General features: G+C 40.5%; 2 protein-coding genes across 3 annotated transcripts; one reads left to right on the forward strand and one right to left on the reverse strand.

Annotated features, from left to right (window-relative positions):
• Positions 1-325: 325 nt before the first annotated feature.
• Positions 326-5,438, reverse strand: LOC4334721 (uncharacterized). Of its 2 annotated transcripts, none has more exons than XM_015776659.3 (10): positions 5,312-5,438; positions 5,084-5,183; positions 4,852-4,954; positions 4,355-4,498; positions 3,628-3,686; positions 3,005-3,072; positions 2,866-2,917; positions 1,793-1,981; positions 1,102-1,704; positions 326-838 (listed from the first exon to the last, which is right to left on the reverse strand). In XM_015776659.3, exons 1-10 carry the CDS (start codon positions 5,326-5,328, stop codon positions 623-625), a joined length of 1,551 nt encoding a protein of 516 aa, XP_015632145.1. In that variant the 5' UTR covers positions 5,329-5,438; the 3' UTR covers positions 326-622. The 2 variants fall into 2 exon arrangements, with proteins under 2 accessions (XP_015632145.1, XP_015632146.1); XM_015776660.2 differs by having other exon boundaries at positions 4,848-4,954.
• Positions 5,439-7,102: 1,664 nt separating this feature from the next.
• LOC4334722 (protein DETOXIFICATION 54) lies at positions 7,103-10,656 on the forward strand. Its single transcript, XM_015776661.3, has 2 exons — positions 7,103-8,145; positions 9,652-10,656. Exons 1-2 carry the CDS (start codon positions 7,171-7,173, stop codon positions 10,225-10,227), a joined length of 1,551 nt encoding a protein of 516 aa, XP_015632147.1. The 5' UTR covers positions 7,103-7,170; the 3' UTR covers positions 10,228-10,656.
• Positions 10,657-22,676: the final 12,020 nt, after the last annotated feature.

Consider the following 22,676-nt stretch of genomic DNA (forward strand, 5'->3'; position numbering starts at 1 on the left):
AGATTATATGATTTCCATGATAGCTATATGAGGGTACAGACAAATGGATTACCTAACACAAAGTAAAAAAAATGATTTAGAAAGATATTCTAAGAAAAAAAAATTTACACGAAACAAACTTAATAAAGCATACAAACGAAAATCTAAAATCTAGAAACCCACACAAAAAAAAAACAGCTGAACAATCGTTCTTTAAAATTCAGTAACCCCACCCAAATATTTATAGAACTTTCACACGAGTTGATTGATATAGTACCCGTAGAAATCGAGAAAAAGAATATCTACGTGCAAAGGAGGTGCTAGACTGCAACCTGCACAGATTGACTGATCTTCGTCAACAGTCAACACTTCAATATCATCTTGCCTTGCACAGATCTGAACTTTGTGGGTCAAAACAGAAGCGAGTTACTGGAGTGCAAGAGGAGTACATTCAAGGTAATCCTAGATCACCAGGAGATCCAATTTATTTCTTTCTAGCTACATTTCTTCTCTGCAACGTGTGCCTGTGATGCATTACTACTCTGGATGAGAACACTGGAGACAAAGTACACTATACTAATTTAGAATAACACATCGACACTGCAGTAACAACTAACAAATTTAAAGTTTCCGGATCTACTGTCTATGAAAACAGCGGCCATTTCGCGTCGCCCATTGCATACGAGATTATGTTCTTCTTCAGTGGTGATATGTACTGGGCACCGTGAAACGCTGCAGCCCTAAGCACATTGAGGGGTCCAAAATCAACAGAGTACATCTTCTGGAAACCATCTAGCAGCGCTGCCATTGCAACATTGGCTGCTTTGCGATTATTCTCATACCTTTTGAGCAAGGAAATCTGTCAAATAAAATCATTTATCATGTTAGTTTGATGTGATGATAAATATGATGTTTATAGTGCACTCCAACAAGAATTACACTACACTAAAGGGGAAATGAATTACAATATTTCAGATGCAGCATGATCGGTTCTTTCACTTGTATCTAGTCAAGTACTTAAGTTTCAACTTTCAAGATGATGATATATTTGCTAATAGAATCCAGGTTGTGTTAGTATTTGAATAAAATGTTAACCAAAAGATTGCAGCAAGAGGTACTTACATCCCCAAAATCAGCACCCACAGAAACTCCTTCAGCGATAACTTTTGCTAAAGCAGCTGCATCTCCAAAACCTAAGTTGACACCTTGGCCAGCTAAGGGATGGACTGTATGAGCTGCATCACCGACTAGTGCTAACCTTTTTGAAATATAATCATGTGAATGCTTCAGCGACAATGGAAATGCCATTCTCTCACAGACTACCCCGATTGCTTTTGGAGGTACTTCAAAGCATTCCTTTGTAGATGCAGCAGTACTTCCAATGTCAGAAAATAACTTTTCCATGTAATAGTCAAGACTACCAGAGTGTGGATGTGGACCGTAACCAAAATCCAATGCATTGTTCACAGACTTCACAAAATCTTCAGGACTCATTGACTTATGGCGCAATGACTCCTCTGGGCTCATTGTCCACACAATATTGCTGTAGTTGTCACCTATTGGAAGTAGAGCAATTGGCCCAGAAGGGAGAAACCTCTGCCATGCACAATCGTTTTCGGTAATATGCTCCACTGTACAAATAATTGCACTTTGAGGATAATTCCACCCTGTTGTTTTTATGCCTGCTGTTTGCCTTACATTGGACTTGGAACCGTCAGCTCCCACCTGCAACCATACATTTAAGTAGGCAACTGAAGGCAATGGACAAAGACAGAAGTTTGAACAAATGCAAAAGAAGATGGTAGGCAATTACCACTAGTTTTGAATATAAAGTTTGTCCATCACTTAGCTCAAGTTTAACTAAATTGCTGCGATTTAATTCTTCTGGAGGGTAACCACTGGATATTGCTTCCCTTGTTGGTGCTTGTCTGCTCTTTGATGGCAAAGCAAGAGAAATCAGTCTAGTAGGGTAGATCATCTTTTCAATGTCTCCATTTTCCTCCTGATCAAGCAAAAATCTTTAAGCATTAGCCTTACTAAAAATAAAGGTAAGATTATCTGGCTGCAAATAACCCGACCATCAACTTCTATGTAGGTTTACTCTGTCCTACACATGGGTGGGAGTATTATTATGAGTAAATTGTATCAGAGGTACACGAACTTGTCAGATGGGTGCAATCTAGTACATGAACTTGTAAAACGCTTGTTTTGGTGCACAAACTTGTTTGGTGCGTGCGAACAAGGTCAAAATCGCACATCAAGGTTAATCTTGTTGATTTAAACTCTATGTAAACATGTGTCTAAGAAGGATAAACATATAGGCATAACGATTGCATAAAATAAAAAACCGAGTAATGATGTAAGAGATAGAAACAAAGAAAGATAAAGTGGAAAGTAAGTTTACAAATATAACATTTCTACTATGTGCACGCACATCATCTACTAATTTATAATTTATAATGTTCAGCATAGAAAAATCGGTCTTGTCGTGTCATTTTAGCCTTAGTTTGCATGTATCAAACAAGTTCATGCACCAAAACGAGCATTTTATAAGTTCATACACTAAAGTGCACCCACCTGACAAGTTCATGTACCGCTAATGCAATTTACTCTATTATTATCACAAAACCTTTACTGCTAATAAACTATATTGGTTAACCAAGAGGAAAGGAACCATAAAATGGTGTGTGTGTGTGTGTGTGTGTGTTTATAAAGGCCTCATAAATTTAGCTGTCTTGAATGCATAGATGGTAAGAATGTTCTATTCCAAATATATGCAAGGAAGCATACAATTCCATTTACAGATTAAAGTGGTATTAGACGAGTTCAAACATCACGCTCCATGCAGATACTAAAAAAAATCAAATATGTCAATTGAAGACAAACCTGTAATCGTAACAACAGTGAGTTGCAAAGCACCTTGTTCTCCACCACGCATCTAAACATTGAATTAATAAATAAGAAGTTAGTAATGAGTTGGTGACAGAAATTAGTCATAAATCACAGCTGCTTTCATAGAGCATACCCGAGATATTCTTTTCCCACATCCCTTGCACTATACCTTGTGTAACCCAGTCCAGTGTAATCCCATACCTGTTAGCAAATAGCACATGAGCACATCCAGAATTGCAGTTAGTGCTTAAACTGAAGCGCCCACTATCTGGAGGAAGAAACTGCTCTTATTTTGTGCAAGTTCAACATCAAAGAAGAAAATACAAAAGGTAAAGGATCCAAGTTCTAATACTTGCATGTATGGGTCCAGACTACTAAAAATATGGGTATGCAAACAGAAGCATAATATAGGTATACAACTATTCTATGTTCCAATTGAGAACTGATTACGAGTATTTTAAAATTCTAAGTACAATGATCTTTTATTGCTAGCCTGATGTGGAACCTGCAGTAGATGAATTCAGAGGCTGACTTAGTTTTTCATTGATATTGATATAAAGGCAAGAACAAAGCCGCCTAGTCCAATAAGAATCAACATGTTCAGAATTTTGAACTTTAAAGAAATAAGTGGGCTCAAAGAGGAAATAGAGTTAAATGTGTTGGACAAAAATAGAGTAAAGGTGAAATTGAAAATAAAAGGATATTCACTATACATACAGAACAAATCATTTCATCAGGACAAGCAAGGTATATCACCTGCATTTTACCAAAGAAAGCGTGTCTTTGCTGTTGAACATGATCCCATGCACCAATATCTGCAATATAACATGGTACAAGTATGAAGAAATTGTTGAATGGTACGCTACCATCACTAGTAGGTAAAAGTAGCTTATTTGCACGTTTGAAGGGAGAAATACAGATACAGCAATTCTCAAGCTGTACTGTGCAAGCATGCAATTTCCCAGCCTTAATGTGCAAAAATAGGGCTGAAACCTTAGCAAAAAATTGTGAAGATCACACATGAGAAAGGATATATAATATGATGCAACTGTACTGCAACGGAAATGGTGAGCATATAGATCAATGGAGTTCACAAGTCGCTTCAGCTTATCACTATACGGTACTGTAGTACGTACTCCAAAAGAAAGAAAGTTCAGCCGAATATTGCATAGTGATCATCCCAGGTAGGCGGTAGGCTATCAACTAATTTATATAATGAAGCAGATATCCACAAGAGTAAAAAGGAAGATAATAAAATAAACTACTAATGATGTAACTAGATAACTTTACAAAATGATGGAGACATAGAAGTAATACAAAAACGATTATAGCATTATGTTTATATATCTGCTCAAAACCAACATAAAACGTCATCAACAAAGTACCCAACCATGTTAAGAAAAACTTAATTCAAAGTACAAGCGCCTGAAAAATTCTGAACACGTACAGATAATATCAACGCATGTTCGATTAAAAACTGTACCTCTGAAGAAGGATATGGTCGCGGGAGTAATAGTACTGACCCTTGAATCAGGTACACCATCTTTCTTCAGATAATTTCTTGACTTCAATGCAGGATTGCTATCAATGATGCCAACCCTCAGATGTTTAGTCAATGGCATATTGGCTGCATGTGGATAAATAAGCATGTGAAAAACTTGATCCTTAAATGACAGGTGTTTCTGATTTGAAACATCCAATCGTCATTTTCACATGTCTAAGGTGCGATTCAACTATAGCATGAAAAGCTACTCATACCAATACCAATGAAAAAAAAGAATCATTAATAGCACTTCAAATTGCACTAATAGGTCGGTGAGGATCGTTGAGAACTATTTTCATCTGGGTTAAAAACTTTTTTCTAGACAATATCATAGCCTACAACAATAAGGGAGAAGTCTTCTTTACAGCCGAAAACGACTGACAGTAAGCAGAGCCAACAAAAAACAAGGAAGCACAACATGAACAGAAAATACCTACACAATGCACAAGCAACAGCCAATCCCACCATGCCTCCACCAACGATAGCAATGTCGAGCTCGTCGGGTCTAGCTTTCACATCATCAACCTTCTCTGTGTGATCCTACAAGTTTACAGCCAGAGTCAACACCAGTATACGCTTGTTCCACATCAACTCCTCAGTTCAGTTCCACACAGAGCAGTTCACAACACCCTAAACAACAAAATCGGCACGCTCCAGTGGTAAAAGTACCTGCGAGCTGGGCACCCCGGCGGCCGCATCCTGGAGCGAAGGCGGCACGTCGCAGAAGGCCCTGACCAGCGGCCGGATCCGACTCGCCGCCGGGAAACATCTGGTTTGGAAGGGGGGAGAGGGAAAACCCACGGAATGAGTAAGGAATAATCCAAATTCAAGCGCAACGAGCAGGGGAGGGGGGAGGAGGAGGCAGTAAGGCTCAATCGGAGAGATCGCGCGGCGCACCTTCCTCTGGAGAGCATGCCGGAGATGGCGGCGGCGGCGGCGGCGGCGGCGTCGTCGGCGACGGCGGAGAGCTCCCGTCCGGTGCTAAAACCTGTGTGCCGTCGCCGGGTTTGGTTTGCGAGTTTGTGGCCGACTCCGCGACACGTCCGCAGAAAGCAGGCAAGCGCACTGGGCCCGGACTTGGACTTTTCTTTTCGTCGTGGATTGGGCCCAACCAACCCACCAAGCAGCCCAATGTGAAAACTTTTCGGCCTTGTAACTTATACGTACCAATTTTAGGCCTCGATCTGGCCTTCCAAATGCAAGCAGGCCGTAATTAGTAACCTCTCGGGGAATAAGTTCACTTTAGGTCCTTTTATTTGACTAGTAGAATCGAAATACCATATATAAAGCGTTCTTCAACTCCTAAACCGGGGTAATTGATGGTTTTGATGGCGGTTTTCGGTTACGTGGCTGGTTTAATTAGGTCCTCGTCTCACGTGGTGTTAACGTGGCACTTGCAATCGTAAAAGACGGTGGGACCATGTTTGTATCGGTTTTAGAAGTTGAAGAACGTGTTATATATGGTATTTCAGTTCAAGAATGAATTTCAGATTTGATGTCAAATTTAAGAGATCTAGAATGAACTTAATCTATCTCTGGATGAAGGGAGTGTTTAGATCCAGGGGTATAAAGTTTGGCATGTCACATTAGATATTATATAGGGTGTTGCATGAGGTGTTCAGGCACTAATAAAAAAAACTAATTACAAAATCCATCAGTAAACCGCGAGATGAATTTATTAAGTCTAATTAATCTGTCATTAGCAAATGTTTAATGTAGCACCATATTGTCAAATCATGGAGCAAATAGGCTCAAAAGATTTGTCTCGCAAATTAGTCACAATCTGTATAATTAGTTTTTTTTAGCCTATATTTAATACTTCATGCAGATGTTTAAACGTTTGATGTGAAGGGATGTAAAATTTTTGTAGACCGAAGAATTAAAGAAGAATCTTGACCCTCCGGTACCATATTAATTGACGTTTTAGACAAGATTAAGATCAAACTTTTATAATTTTGACCATCAAAAACTTTAAAAATATTTAGTTTAAAGGAACTATAACAACATATATAGATTTGTATTTCAAATCACTATAATAAAAGTAAACATACATATATTTATTGTATATATTATAATAGAAAAATAAGGTCAAATATATATTTTGTAGACCGTGTCATTGTCTAAAACGTTAATTAAAATGAGACCGGAGGGAGTGTTCCATTGACTTGTTGCGACACTGAAAAAGGCCATAATCTCCTCGTGTTTGGAAGAAGCGTATAATAAATCCACGAGAATTTAGAGTGAATCCCAAGCGTCGAGAGCGGGACAACAAAGTGGTAATACATTAAATATTTGTAAATAACAGATTAATTAGGTTTAGTAAATTCGTCTCGTAGTTTATAAGCGGAATCTATAATTTATTTTTGTTATTAATCTACGTTTAATACTTTAAATATGTGTCCATATATCTAATATGACAAGTTAAAACTTTTTACGCCTTGATCTAAGCACACAGCCTTAATGTGCTAATGGCAAGTTACGCGTTATGCGTTATGCACGGCCATTCGTATTTGGAGGGATTTTCTGTCCTTTTATTTTTTTAAGAAAAATAAAGAGAATAAAATACAACAACAGAAAAAAAAAAAAGGAGTGAGGAACAGTGAGGAGAGGAGCAGACGCAGGCACGCAGCAATGGAATGAGAGGGGTCAAGCCATATATAGTGGATGGAGTGGGGAGGGTGCAAGCCTGGAGGGAGGCAGCATAGCTCGGAGACAGCAAAGCTACAAAGTAGAATCAAAGACATCCAAGATTTGCCATGGCCATCCCGCTGCAGGGGAAGGCGCAGCAGCAGCAAGGGGAGGGCGGCAAGGGCGACGGCGCGGTGGATGACGACGGGGACGACCAGCCGTCGGTGGCGTCGGAGCTGCGTGAGCTGTGGGGGATGGCGGCGCCGATCACGGCGCTCAACTGCGTCGTCTACCTGCGCGCGATGGTGTCCGTGCTCTGCCTCGGCCGCCTCGGCCCGCTCGACCTCGCCGGCGGCGCGCTCGCCATCGGCCTCACCAACATCACCGGCCACAGCGTCCTCTTCGGCCTCGCCTCCGGCCTCGAGCCGCTCTGCGCCCAGGCGTTCGGCTCCAAGAACTACGACCTCCTCACGCTCTCGCTCCAGCGCGCCGTCCTGCTGCTCACCCTCGCCGCGCTGCCCATCGCGCTGCTCTGGCTTCACGTCGGCCCCATCCTCGTCGCGCTCGGCCAGGACCCCACCATCTCCGCCTCCGCCGCCGCGTACGCCGCCTACGCGCTCCCGGACCTCGCCGCCAGCGCCGTGCTCCAGCCGCTGCGCGTCTACCTCCGCTCGCAGGGGATCACCAAGCCCATGGCCGCCTGCTCCGCCATCGCCGTCGCGCTCCACGTCCCGCTCAACGTGCTCCTCGTGTTCGGCCTCGGCTTCGGCGTGCGCGGCGTCGCGGCCGCGCAGGCGCTCACCAACACCAACATGGTCCTCTTCCTCCTCGCCTACATCCGCTGGTCGCGCGCCTGCGACGCCACGTGGAAGGGCTGGGCGCGCCCCGCCGCCGTGGCGAGCGGCCTCGCCGGCCTCGTCCGCCTCGCCGTGCCCAGCTGCGTCGGCGTCTGCCTCGAGTGGTGGTGGTACGAGGTGGTCACCGTGCTCGCCGGGTACCTGCCGGACCCCGCCGCCGCGGTCGGCGCCGCCGGCGTGCTCATCCAGACCACGAGCCTCATGTACACCGTGCCCATGGCGCTCGCCGCCTGTGTCTCTACTCGGGTACGCCTCTCATCACTCACCAACTTAATTTGCACTAATCACTCATATCAGTCACTGCATCCCAACGGGAAAAAAATAAAGGTATTGCATCAAGATTCGTGAAAACGAAACTAAAATCCTCTAGCTACAATAGCAGATTATTAGGTCAGCTGCAGCACGAACTCTAAAAGACAATGTGTGTATAACAGTGAAACCATATACTAATAATATAGTAAGCAACCATTGTATGAATTAACTATTAGATGGCTATAGGTGAATTGGAGTTAGTAGTTGGCTATACTAACCTTGCTCTAAAAAGCCACAACCATGGTCAGCTTGCCAACATCTTTACACACGAATATTTGGCACATTGCCACTTTTATTTTGATTCGTGCCAATCCGAATGTCAACAGCTCAGGCTGAGATTTTGCTTTGAGTTCACATCGCCGGAGTTAATTCGTCAACGGGTAGGGTTGTTATACTTTCGAGAAAATTCAGTGAGCGAGTTTGTTATGAGCTAGTGCTGGGCAACATCATCATATAGTACTAGGCATATAGCATAATTTGCGCCGAGCTAGATGTTTTTAATCCTCCTTCTTGTTTGCTGGTGTCACTGTTATCTGAACTTATAGAATAGCTCAAGTTCAGATACAAACAAGCGAAACGACTGAATCTATCAAGATAGATATATATATCTTCGTGAACAGATTTGTGTCCCAATCTTGGCACAAGAAGATAAGTGCAACCTTAGCACAACAAGTTTATCCTAATTGCTTCCTGCCACACACTCGTCAATCGCGAAATCATGTGGCTAAGTGTGTGTTGATGAGCTAGATACTCCTAAGACTGAATTTTCGATGTATAGTAGTAACAGATACCAACATTGTAGCAACAGATTCATCTCTCTTTTTTTTTATAGCATGGATATATAACCAAATCTTGAACATGTTCATCATCTTCCCTACACACATCAATCAACGGGCAAAGCAAGCGAGAGAAGCGACAAAATTCTGAATTTTTGCTGATTTTGTACAGAATCACCCCCTTCTTTTAAAGGCTGGTTGCCGGATACCATTTCTATCAGAGAATCGATTTTAGTAGCACTATTTACTGCATGCGAAACGGGACAAAGCTTGTGGGTTTTTTTTTTTGGTTTGTTTCTTCCTCTGGCCATTGGTGGTTGGTCTTGTCATTGCTCGTGCATGTCAGCACAGTGCACACGAACAGTGCTTCCTCTGGGTGCCAGTGAAGCTCACAGCTGCACTGTAGGTGTTCGGAGAAAAGACAGAATTTGCACACCGCGATGTCGCTGTTCATCCACTGTTTGTGAATTGTCAATTTGTCATGCGTTGTACAGTGCAGAATTGAATCAGGAGTTGCAATGTTGATCTGGTTTACTTCCCAACTTTTTCTTCAAACTTTCAACTTTTTTATCACATCGAAACTTTCCTACACGCATAAACTTTCAACTTTTATCGTTCTAATTTCAATTAAACTTTCAATTTTGTTTGATTGGTGATGATGCAGGTGGGGAATGAACTGGGGGGAGGGAAGCCGAGGAGGGCGAGGATGGCGGCGATGGTGGCGCTGGGGTGCGCGGTGGTGATCGGGGTGGTGCACGTGGCGTGGACGGCGGCGTTCAGCCGGGAGTGGGTGGAGCTGTTCACGCGGGAGGCGGCGGTGGTGAGGCTGGCGGCGGCGGCGATGCCCATCCTGGGGCTGTGCGAGCTGGGCAACTGCCCGCAGACCACGGGCTGCGGCGTGCTGCGCGGCACGGCGAGGCCGGCCGTCGGCGCGCGCATCAACCTGCTCTCCTTCTACCTCGTCGGCACCCCCGTCGCCGTCACCCTGGCGTTCGGCGCCCGCGTCGGCTTCGGCGGCCTCTGGTACGGCCTCCTCTCCGCGCAGGCCGCCTGCGTCGCGCTGGTCCTCCTCGCCGTCGTGTGGCGCACCGACTGGCACCTCGAGGCCCTCCGCGCCAAGAAGCTCACCGGCCTCGAGATGATCGCCGCCGCCGCCGAAGGCGACGACGACGAGTGCAAGCGCCTCATCGCGCCGCTGCCGCCGCCCGATGGTCACGATGTCGCCGTCGACGTCGTGTAGGACGACGTCGTTTACGATCGTGCACGTACGCTTTTGGTTTTGGGTACACGGCGACGCATGGCGCGGACACATGCATCGATCGATCGTTGATCGTACGGACCGAATTGGCCTAGCTATATGCTGCTGATCATACGCTACGCGCTGCAAGTTGGGGCGTCAGTGGCTGAAGCTGCGTGCGTGCGTGGTTGGAAAATGACAGGGGCTGAATTAGATTAAGTGGGCTAGCAATATCAGGATCAACAAGCTATATATAGCTACAAGCACTGGTGAGGTGGGTTTGTTTTGTGTGTACATGTGCGTGTTTGTGTGAGTGTTGACAAGTTGAGATCGATGGCGATGGAACATGCAACGTGTACTGCTAGATGATCAGGAGCTAGCTAGGCCTGCCTGAATGATGATCATGGAGTATGATATTGCATGAAACTGCCATTTTATTGCCTACTAGCACTATGGTAGGAGCGTAGAGTAGAAAGCGATGGATCGAATTTAGGAGAACCTGGCATACAATACAATGCTGTTACGAGTACACGATCGAGTAGATGATGGATAGTGTGGGGGCCTGGGGATGAGAGAGATGAGATGGGATGAGATGAGAGATGTCATAGCTAGGGTAGGGACGACGATGGACGTGAGTGTGAGTGGGCTTTTTTATTTTTGTGGGAAAGTGGCTTTTTTGCGATGGATGATGATATTCTTCCCCCTTTGGGGAGGACAGAATCCCACCACCTTCGCTTTCGCCTTTCACCGCCGGTCCGCCGCCTGTCCCTCCCCTTCCCTCCTCTTCAATTCCCCTGCTTGTCTTGTCGCCGCCCTCTTGCCTTGCCTCGCTTTGCTTTCACTCCGCGAATCTTTCTTATTTTTCCCACTATATTTCTTTCACCTCCCCACCACTTTATCCATCTCTCTCCGTTTCAAATAAGTTTATTTTTCATTATCTTACAGATATCAATACAACACAAAAAAAAATATCTCTACTTTATCAAATCTCACTATAATTATTTCTTACTTTATTTACTCCTAATATAATTATTTTACACTTTTATAAACTTAAATACATTGGTTACTTAAAAAACTTATTTAGGATAAATAAAATGAGCTAAAGAAAATATAGTAGAGGGTGTAGTTTTCAAACAAATTCAGCTCCATTTTAGTTTTGCAGACTGCAGTGCTCATATAGCAACTTTTTGATGGACAGAACATATCCTGCTAAAATAGATTATATGTCTCGTCTAATTAAAAGTTGTTATATTTTAGGACGGTAATGCCTATCTGTAATGCACGTGCTCTGTGTATGTCGACGTCTTGGTTACCGGCCGATATGTTCATGCGTGCGTATGTGCTTCTCCTGTCTCTCCCTCCCTGAATTCATCATCGGCTGCGTACGTGCGTGCGAACCATGCGTATCTGTTGCACTCGTCGTTACAGGTCTACATCACTATATCCACCCTCCGTGCTTGCGTACGTACGTTTAGGCCTCCTTTAATTTGCACCCTAGGAAAAATAGAGGATTGTAATTCTATACATACCATTGGCATTTGGAACATCAAATCCTATGGACTGGTGGATTGAGTTCCTATATACACCAATTTCGTATCAGACTAAAGCCATGTTTAGTTCCCACATAAAAATTTTACACCATGTCACATCGAACGTTTGAATATCTGCATAAAATATTAAATACTCCTTTGCGAGACGAATCTTTTAAGCCTAATTGCTCCATGATTTGATAATGTGGTGCTACAGAAAATATTTGCTAATGATGGATTAATTAGGCTTAATTAATAAATTCGTCTCGTTGTCTACTGTCGGATTATGCAATTAGTTTTATTACTTCCCGAATATCCTATATAATAGCCGATGTGACACACGCCAAAACTTTACACCCCTTGATCTAAACATCCCCTAAACACTTAGCTCACGCCTCTTTCTTTTTTTTCCCATGTAGAAGCCGAGTGAGCCCTTATTCTACATGCAGCTAGCTAGACCCTGTACGACAACTCGACGAATGAAACACACGGAATGTCGGAATCAATGACGGACGACTGATCGACACCATAGTCTTTTCTCCTCATTGTAATCTCTACTTTCTCCGTCTCATTTTAAGTGCAGCCATGATTTTTCGTGCTTAATTTTGATTGTCCGTCTTATTTAAATTTTTTGAAAAAAATTTGAAAACATAAGTCACGCGTAAAGTACGTTTTATGTTTCATCATCCTATAACATTAAAAATACTAATTATTTAAAGTTGGACATAGAATCTCATGGTTGCACTTAAAATAGGACGAATGGAGTACTAAGCAACCTGGAAATACTCCCTTTATTTTTTTAAAAAATACAATGTACCACGTCTAGCATTTGAAATTTATATCAAAATATAAGCAGTTTTTCACGTCTAGCATTGTTCAGAATACCACTTTTTCCACTAATCAGTTTCCATTTAAATTTCGTAAATCAATCACCTTTTTGTCTTAACCATCCTCGTTTAATGGGATGGGTCGTCAAAGTCTTTTTTTTATTTTCAACTTTAATATTTATACTAAATAATTTAATTAAAAAGGTTTATGTTTTAGCAAAGATGGCACTTATATTTGGGAAGGGAGGGGAATATATATATATATATATATATATATATATATATATATATATATATATATATATATATATATATATATATATATATATATATATATATATATATATATATATATATATATATATATATATATATATATGTTGCACGTATATGATGGACTGCTGCTGGTACGGTGGCCAATCGAGGAGGACAGAAATGCATGCTCACTCTGATGATCACACATTGGATGGGCCGAGCTTGTTTTAATTTACAGCCTTAAAAATGCTAAGAAAAATACTCCCTCCATTTCAAAATGTTTGACACCATTGACTTTTTAGCACATATTTGACCGTTCGTCTTATTAAAAAAAATTTATGAAATATGTAAAACTATATGTGTACATGAAAGTATATTTAACAATGAATCAAATGATATGAAAAGAATAAATAATTACTTGAATTTTTTCAATAAAACAAATGGTCAAACACGTACTAAAAAGTGAAACGGTGTCAAACATTTTGAAATGGAGGGAGTATATCTGAACCTTTTTGCGCATGCGGCCATATCAGAGGCCTACCAGCTAACAGAAAGGGCAAAAAAAAGAGCAGGCAGTGCCAATCAGGTTAACGGCTTGATTGGGATCAAAAGGGAAAGCAACTTTTGTTTTGAAAAATCACACCACTAAAATTGGACGGTGATTAGTTTGTGTCGAACACCATGATGCCTGACGCATTCACGATTGAGCGAACATAAAGTCATGCTTAATATTATCATTTTTTTTCTTGGGATAGCCTAACTAACATTGACATAAAAATCCTAAAAATATCAAGTATAATTACAATATAACTAGTACGTAGTATATAATTATAATAGCATAAGTTATAAGCAACTATATAAACCCGCGGCAGCTCAGTAGATATATGAACACACACATGATTTTTGTTTCCCAGCATGGTACGAATCTCGGCGCTTGTCTCTAACGGTCAGCATGAATCTCAACGTGTATTATTCAATGGCCAATTATCAAATAATGTTAGAGAGTAAATCTGATCTTTTGACTTCCAGCGTAGATAGGCATCGTACAGCGATGTAATTAATCCATCTATAAACTAAACTTAAAGTACGTTTTCTTTTTCACCACAAAATTGTTGTTGCGATTCAATTCGATGAACCTCCATGATTGAATATAAAGTAGATCAGCATGTCCTAGCTAGTGCTGTCAAATTAACCAGCAAGATCGTGATTAGGACGCGTGATCTGTGGCTAGCTTGTACTACCTTCATCTCAAAATGTTTGACGCCGTTGATTTTTTTAAAAAATGTTTGACCGTTCGTCTTATTAAAAAATTTAAGTAATTGTTAATTCTTTTCTATCATTTGATTTATTGTTAAATATACTTTTATGTATACATCTAGTTTTACACATATCACAAAAGTTTTTGAATAAAACGAACGGTCAAATATGTTTAAAAAGTCAACGGTGTCAAACATTTAGGGAAGAAGGGAGTACAAATTAAGCTCTTGTAGCTAACTAGCTACTCCCTCCGTTCCATAATACTCCCTCCGTTTCAAAATATTTGACACCGTTGACTTTTTAGCATATGTTTGACCATTCGTCTTATTCAAAAACTTTTGTGAAATATGTAAAATTATATGCCTACATAAAAATATATTTAACAATGAATCAAATGATAGGAAAAGAATTAATAATTACTTAAATTTTTTAATAAGACGATCGGTCAAACATGTGATAAAAAGTTAACGGTGTCAAACATTTCGAAACGGAGGGAGTATAAGGGATTTTGAGTTTTTGATTGCAACGTTTGACCACTCGTCTTATTCAATTTTTTTTTCAAATATAAAAAACGAAAAGTTGTGCTTAAAATACTGTAGATAATAAAGTAAGTCACAAATAAAATAAATAATAATTTCAAAATTTTTTTTGAACAAGACGAATGGTCAAACGTTGTAAGTAAAAACTCAAAATTCCTTATATTATGGGATGGAGGGAGTACTAGCTTAGACGACGACCGGGCACAGGAGACAGGACACTGAAACGAACACACACAGCGTGCGAAAGCGATGCAAAGGTTAATTTGCTAAATTGAGCACCAATTTCTAGCCTCGCCGCTCCATGGCGCTGGACCTTTCCTTTTTCTGAACACTTGTGACGGTGTGTGGTTTCTTTTTCCAAGTGCAAGGGCCCACATAGACAGAGAGGTCCGGCCGGCCGGAAGCTAGCGGACAGGGTAACCGGATGCAGAGACGAAGGAATTGAGGGATTACAGATCTCGACAGGACAAGAAATAGTCAGGTGCTGTTGCTGTCGATATTATTGGTGCACTGCATCTGCATGTTCCACTTGCTCGATCGATCGATATTGCCCCTGATTGAGTTAATCAGATCATCAAGAGATGATCGATCGTATCATACCGAATTGGACCTGACCTGGATCAATCGGCCATATATGCATGGTCTTAAATATATCAATAGATATGGCACATGATGACTCCGAGACAGAGTACTGTCATTTTCGCTGGTATCATGGATTTTTTTTCCAGTCAAACTTAAAAAGTTTGACTTAGTTTATAGAAAAATATAATATTTTCGACACAAAACAATTATATTATTAAAATATATTTTATATTATATTTAAATTGATTTGGTCGTTGCTAAATTTTTCTATAGATTTATTTAAATATAAAAAAGTTCGATTAAGATAAAAAAAGGTCCAAAACGATTTATAATATAAAACGGAGGGAGCAATTACATGGTTATTGGAGGATGTGATGAGAAAAAATAAGCGGCAAACCGCATATATATATATATATATATATATACGCATGCGCTTGTGCGTGGGCTGGTGCGTACGCTTTATTCCCGGTTGATATTATCAACCGGGAGTAAAGATCCCTGGGATCTTTAGTCCCGGTTGGTAACACCAACCGGGACTAAATATCCTATCTTTAGTCCCGGTTGGTGTTATCAACCGGGACTAAAGATATCGGGGGGCCTGATAAGGCCTGACAGATTTAGAACCGGGACTAAAGATCATTTTTAGTCCCGGTTGGTAACACCAACCGAGACTAAAGATCAAATATGCCCGCTGTAGCCACCAACCGGGACTAAAAATCATCTTTAGTCCCGGTTTTTAGTGGAACCGAGACTATTGTGGATTTCGGGCGACCGACCAAAGATGGTTTCTCCACCAGTGTATGTGAATACTTAGGAGTAAGCAAGAGGCAGTTTAATTAAGTAATAATCGTCATATATGAGCAGCGACAGCACGTGCCTTTTGGCTATATGTTGCTTTATTTGCTGGAGATGGATGCAGATCCTGAGAACCCGGAATATATGGCGTCGTGTTGGTACATCTCCGGCCTGCATACCATGCATGCAGCCAGCTGCTGAACACCCGGTCAAACAAATTACACACACACACACAAGTAGTCAAAGCTGCAAAATGGACAAGTGCATGCATTTGCATATGCGTGTGTGGATCCGACAAGGGAAGGGCCTCCCCCTCCCTACGTTGCGTATGTACAGCATGTGTTGATTGATTGACTCATGTTTTGGACAACATGGAGCAGCTACGTACGTTCCAAAAATATTAAACTTATTTTATATTTTGGTTTATCCGTTAGCTATGTTTATAGTTTCATGTATCTGAGATTTAGTATAATGAAAAGATAAATTAAATATTTAATTGGAACCCAAAAAGCATATAAATACCCATTAGTTTCATATATACAAAGACTACTTGATTTTTATTATACACAAGATGAATTAATTTCTCCTTTGTTTTAATGATAAAAGTGATACACCTAACTTTTCTTTATAGAGGGAACAGTACACTACACACATTTGTATATATACTAGTACATGGTCATTCTCAATATCAGATATATGTACTAAAAATTCAACGCGGGTCGTCACAAGATTGTCGGTGCTATAGCTACAGTATACAATGTTCGTTTTAAAATAGATAAACCTAATAGGGATATTTATTTTAAAATAGAGAAAATATTTATTTTGAAACGAACAGGGTATATGCCGTGAATAGCGATGAACGGATGAGGCATATGCACGCATGCAAATGAATGGCAAGGACCGAAAATGATGTATTCCTAGTCAGCTTTGAATTCAATGGTGTCTTGTGCATGTGTGGTCTTGTTGCCATTGACGGTCCGATAGATTTCACGTGCCAACGCACAGCCAAACTCGCTGCTCCCCATGCAATGCGATGCGTGCAACCAAAGCAGCTAGCTACTCGCCACAAATTTTGACAATTGGAACCTTTGCAAAAAAAATCTATTTTTATAAATGAACCGCTACCAAAACTTATTTCAAAAATGATCTTTTTTTTTCAGCGCCAAATCGTATGATGCTGAACTTAGACATATCAGCGCTAAATAGCATGGCGATGAATGTGCGTTGGCACACTGACTTAGCCTCCCATCCGCGGTGGCACAGCATTCAGCGCCAGTTGACGTGGCGCTGAGGTGTCTAAGTTCAACGCCAGATGATTTGGTGCTGAATAAAAGAGTCATTTTTTAAATAAGTTTTGGTAATGATTTATTTATAAAAATAGTTTTTGTAAAAGGGTCAAATTGTTAAATTTTGTGAGCTACTCGCTGCCACACAGCTACTACTCCCTCCGTTCGATAATGCAAGAAATTTTGAGTTTTTACTTGCACTGTTTGACCACTTGTCTTATTCAAAATTTTTTGGAATTATTTTTTTTCCTGTGACTTACTTTATTATCCAAAGCACTTTAAGCACAACTTTTTATTTTTTATATTTGCACAAATTTTTTAAATAAGATAGGTGGTTAAATAATTCAAACAAAAACTTAATATCCTTTATATTATGGGACTGAGGGAGTAATACCTCAGTACTGGTTGCAACTGTTGCTACAGCTGCAAACAGATGCATCATCTTGTCTTGTTGTCTCACTCTTTTGCATGCTCGTCCAGACTCCAGCTGATCCCTGTACTAGCCTTAGCCTGTGCATGCATGCACGGTCAGCACGGCCACTGTACTGCACGCTAGCTGGAGTACTTGGTGTACAGTATGCATAGTACTGCCACGTCTTGCCTGGTTCACTTTTCACAGTCCTGCGCTATGCGTTGTCTGCTGTGTGCTGTCACAATTAAAAAAAACGTAAATATTACGAATGAATCTAATATCAAATAATTAAAATGGTGAGACTTCAAATTCAAACAAACTAAGCCACCACCTTTGAATCTAGCAGAAAGATTCTTAGACGTTTTTCTGTTGTCCCAATTCCTATATGCCTCGTTTTTCATGTCAACGACCCAGAAGTAGCTTAATTACCAACAGCCTTAGTATATTTCACTAAGCATACTAAGCAGCTAGCATGTTTAAAATTAATTGTGGTAGCTGCTACAGGTTCTCTCTCTGCAGTAAAACCTTGAGATTTTTTTTACGAGATAATGCGCTCAAGTAAACCACTACAAACAGCAGCTATAGAATAGTGGAATGCAGCAATGCAACTTTGGAGTAAAAGCACAAACCACCACTACCTGCCCTAGATACCACCTAGTAGTGACTAGAAGTAGTGTACTGTATCATATCAATGACACACAAGCACACACAACAAATGTCTTCTGCACCAGTGCCTAGCTATCAAATGCAATGTACGTATGTCGTCTCTGCAGCTACCTTTCTTCTTCCATTCGTCATCTCTTCTTTACTATGGGTCCTCTCCATGACTTGACCTCAGCATCCCCCCATGTTTCACACACAACTTTAATTCATTTCAGCATGTACTAGTAGATTTTTGAGAGATAATGGAAATCAATCTGGCCCCTACATGCATCATTATCTAAAAACGTCCTACATGCATGCATGCATACATGTACATCCAAACACAACAGCATGTAGATGAAGAAGAAAGATAGTGGATCATGCTGCTAGCTCATCTAGCTCGATCATGTTCTGTAAATTTCAACCCGGGATCTAGATATATATGCATGGGGTCACAGCTATATATGATGCAAACTAATTAAGCAGAGATTAATCTAGTGCGTTTTGCCATCATATCATGTGTACTAACAGTCTCGCAACAAACTCACAAACAAACAGAGAGCTAAACAAAGTAACAAAAACCTAATGATGGTGCAGGGTTGTTAGGGAGTAATATGCTGCGTGTGTGCGCTTGCAGTACTGGTGCAGTATATGGGTATAGGGTGTCTTTAGTTTTTTAGTTTTTTGAGTGTAAAGTTTTTAAAGGATACGGATACACATTTGAAGTATTAAATGTAGATTAATAACAAAACAAATTATATATTCCGCCTATAAACTACGAGATAAATTTATTAAGTCTAATTAATTCGTCATTAGCAAATATTTACTGTAGCATCACATTGTTAAATTATGACGTAATTAGGCTCAAAAGATTCTTCTCGCAATTTACATGCAAACTGTGTAATTGGTTTTTTCCCCATATTTAATGTCTCGTACATGTGTTCAAATATTTGATGTGATGTTTTTGGCGAAAATTTTTTAGATCTAAACAAGACCATAGTGAGGCAGCTTTCGAAGTGATTGTCCCTGATTTCATGATATCTATCTTTGAGAAAATAATCCACTGCATCACCAGTACAGTGCAAATGGCCAGTACATTCGCACCTATATATATCTGCTACTCGATCTGTCCCCCAAAATACTTCTAGCCTCATCTTTTGATTTATACTTATGCTTATAAATTAAAATTTTAAATTTTAAATTTAAATTTAGAGTTAATTTTGAGGTTTTTCATCGTAGTTTATTTTTTAGTCTTTGTTTTTAGATTGCTAAGAATACATATATAAAAGTTTTATTTATAAATTATTTTTTATTTGTAAATATGCCGTTTCGCTTATTCCGTCAATAAGCGAAACGATGAAGTCTGAAATCATTTCCGATCGACTATACAACTGGATAAATACTAGCTCCTAGTATTTGCTACATCTGTTTCAAAAAGATTCATTTCTGATTTTACAATTGGTTAAATATTTGTCTAAATTCATTCATAGCTAGGAATAAAGTTTTTGCGGGAGGTACTAGATTGCATATGCAGGCTCGTACTTCCTCCGTTTCACAGTGTAAGTCATTCTAGCATTTTCTATATTCATAGTGATGTTAATGAATTTAAATAGATATATATGTCTAGATTCATTAACATCAATATGAATATAGGAAATGATAGAATGACTTACATTGTGAAACGGAGAGAGTAGCTACTAGCTAGCTTTTAGTGATGCAGGGGCGTATATATGCATATGCCAGCTACTATACAGTGGCATTATTTCACATGCATGCAAGCTGCTAGTGCTATCAACTGGAGTAGTGTTGTGTTGACAACATGGGTAGATCGACCAGTCCCTTTTGTTACAATCAGTTCGTCCAGTTGCTTGACTCTTCTAGCTGAAATAACACTACTAGTGCATGCAATCGAGTGGATGTATGACAGAGAGCACATATATGAGAGTGACAAGAGAAGGACAGGAGATATATATGAGAGCACTGGCAATGGTAGTAGAAATTAATCATCATCATCATATAAATGGATCTAAATTCAGTCTACAGTATTATGCACAAGAATTATGCATGGACCAGTGGACCATGTTATAATTAGCCCCAGATAATCTAGTTCGTAATATCAGTGACAACTTGAGAGAAATTTTGGATGTATCAGCAGAAAGCAATTCAGGGACCAGTTCATTGGATGCTATGGTTGTGTGGCTGAAGGGTGGAGACTGATCATATCCCCTCTCGTTAGGTAGTACAGTCCATTAAATATATTAATTAGTCTCATTTAACATTAATCTTTTTTTAGCGGTTTAATTATTTCTTCTGGCCATTCATTCAGCTAGCTAGGCTGAATAAATATATATAAATGTATCTATCATGTAATTATCATCTCCACTACTCACAAAATGTTTGCACACATGGACCACAAGATGCGCAAGCTAATTGAAACCTCCACGAAGTTTCAACTTTTCTTCAGATGACGCACTTTCTCTCGCAGATCGAAGCAGATGTCGATTGATTGATTGATCACTATTTCTAGCTCCAGCGCGTGTAAAGTTGCAATAACATGAGTACACATGAGCCCTTTTTTTTTTTCTCAAATCAAAAGCTAATTGATCGATCAAAATCTCCATGGATCTCCACAAGCAAAGCATTGAAGCTAGCAAGCATTGGTGACTGGTGAGTCTGATCATGAATTCATGATAAGATACTCAACCGTCGCCACTATCAGTGATAAGAATAGTGAATTATTCACAACTGTGTGCATGTAGACGTGGATCAAGATTAAACTACTCCTAACAGCTTCGCTTTCAGTTAGTTCCAGATGTTAACTAACTAGTTAAAATATACTCCACCAAAGCATATATATAGTGGTTCATGATGAAGCATGAAGATGCAGAGAAGGCCTTCAGAGACTTGCGCACTAAATTCCACGATGTGCAGAGTTTCAAAATGCATGGATAGTATAATAATGAAGCAAAGTTTGAGGTTGCATTGCATTGTGGCACTCCCACTACGCAGAGTTGAAATCCAATTCCTAGACTATGTGATGCCCTACACTACACTTTCTCATGAAATTAAGTAATTAACAAAGAGATTAAGAAGGAAGCAGCGCTAGCTCAGCAAACTTCAGTCCCAAAAAGAAGCTAAAGCCAGGCAGGAAGTTGTGCTTTGTACTAAAAAAATCTTAGAGTTTTCTGCAACTGCTCGAACTGTAAAATCTGAACACTGCTATCGAACATGGTGGACATCTGCTTATGCCCAGCCCAATTATAGCTGGGCTTAATGTGGAATAAGATGATGGGTGTGTCTGGTTCGCGAGTGTTCGCTCGTCGCGAGTCGTCGCTTCTCGGCTGCAGGTAATCTGTCGCGTGATGTTTAGCAAAATCGTTAGCAAAATCTTTTCCAAAAAACTTTTTTCTCTTAGGGCCCAACACTAACCCTAGTGGGCTAGGCCGACCTAGCTAGCCTGCCTGCGTACCTAACACGAGGAATTTAACTAGTATTTGCCACTGCTACATTTGGTAATTATCCGCGTGTACTTTTTAGATTCTAAACTCCAGCAAGATACAATTTTTTTTCTTGGCTTCCTTTTCAAACTGTTAAATGATATGTTTTACACGAAAACTTAACTATAAAAAAATCAAATAAATCCATTTTTATGTTTTTAATAATGAAATCTTAATTAATTATGTATAAATAACTTATTCATTTGCGTGCGCACTTAATCTTCATCATTCCATCACATTCAAATGGGACCTTACAAAATTGCCACTGAAGATAGATATTTTTTTAACTATTTTCAGTTTTGCCTATGTGAAGAGCCAACATGTCTTGTTCGTGTGGAAAGCAATGTGGGCACCACATGTCAGCCTCTCAATATTGCATCCAACTTCAACCTCGGACAATCACCACTTGACTCGTGCCCTTGGCTCCCGAGCACTCCTAGGCACACCGACCACACCCAGAACCCCTAGTTGATCAACCAGAACCCGTGGATTCCCATGTCCTTATCTCCTCCACGCGTGATGGTTAGCTCCGCATGGTCTACCGTCATCGAGGCTCTGCACTCTTGAATTAAATTTGAAAATATACTTTTTTTTTCAATAATTTACATTTATATACCTGGACAGTAAAGTTTGGCACAAATATACCTTCTCCGCACGCTGGAAACGCGAGAGCGATTTGGTAATGCAGGTTGGTGGCGCGGGAACGCGGTCGCGTGGAGCGGGGGCGTGGGATCGGCTCGGTCACACGAATTGGGTGTGTGGAACCGAGTCGGTCCCACGGCGCGGCTATGCGGGCGGGACCGAAACGGTCCCGCAGCCCCAATCGGCAGC

The sequence above is a fragment of the Oryza sativa genome, chromosome 3 (assembly GCF_034140825.1).
Source record: "Oryza sativa Japonica Group chromosome 3, ASM3414082v1".
Lineage (NCBI taxonomy): Eukaryota > Viridiplantae > Streptophyta > Magnoliopsida > Poales > Poaceae > Oryza > Oryza sativa.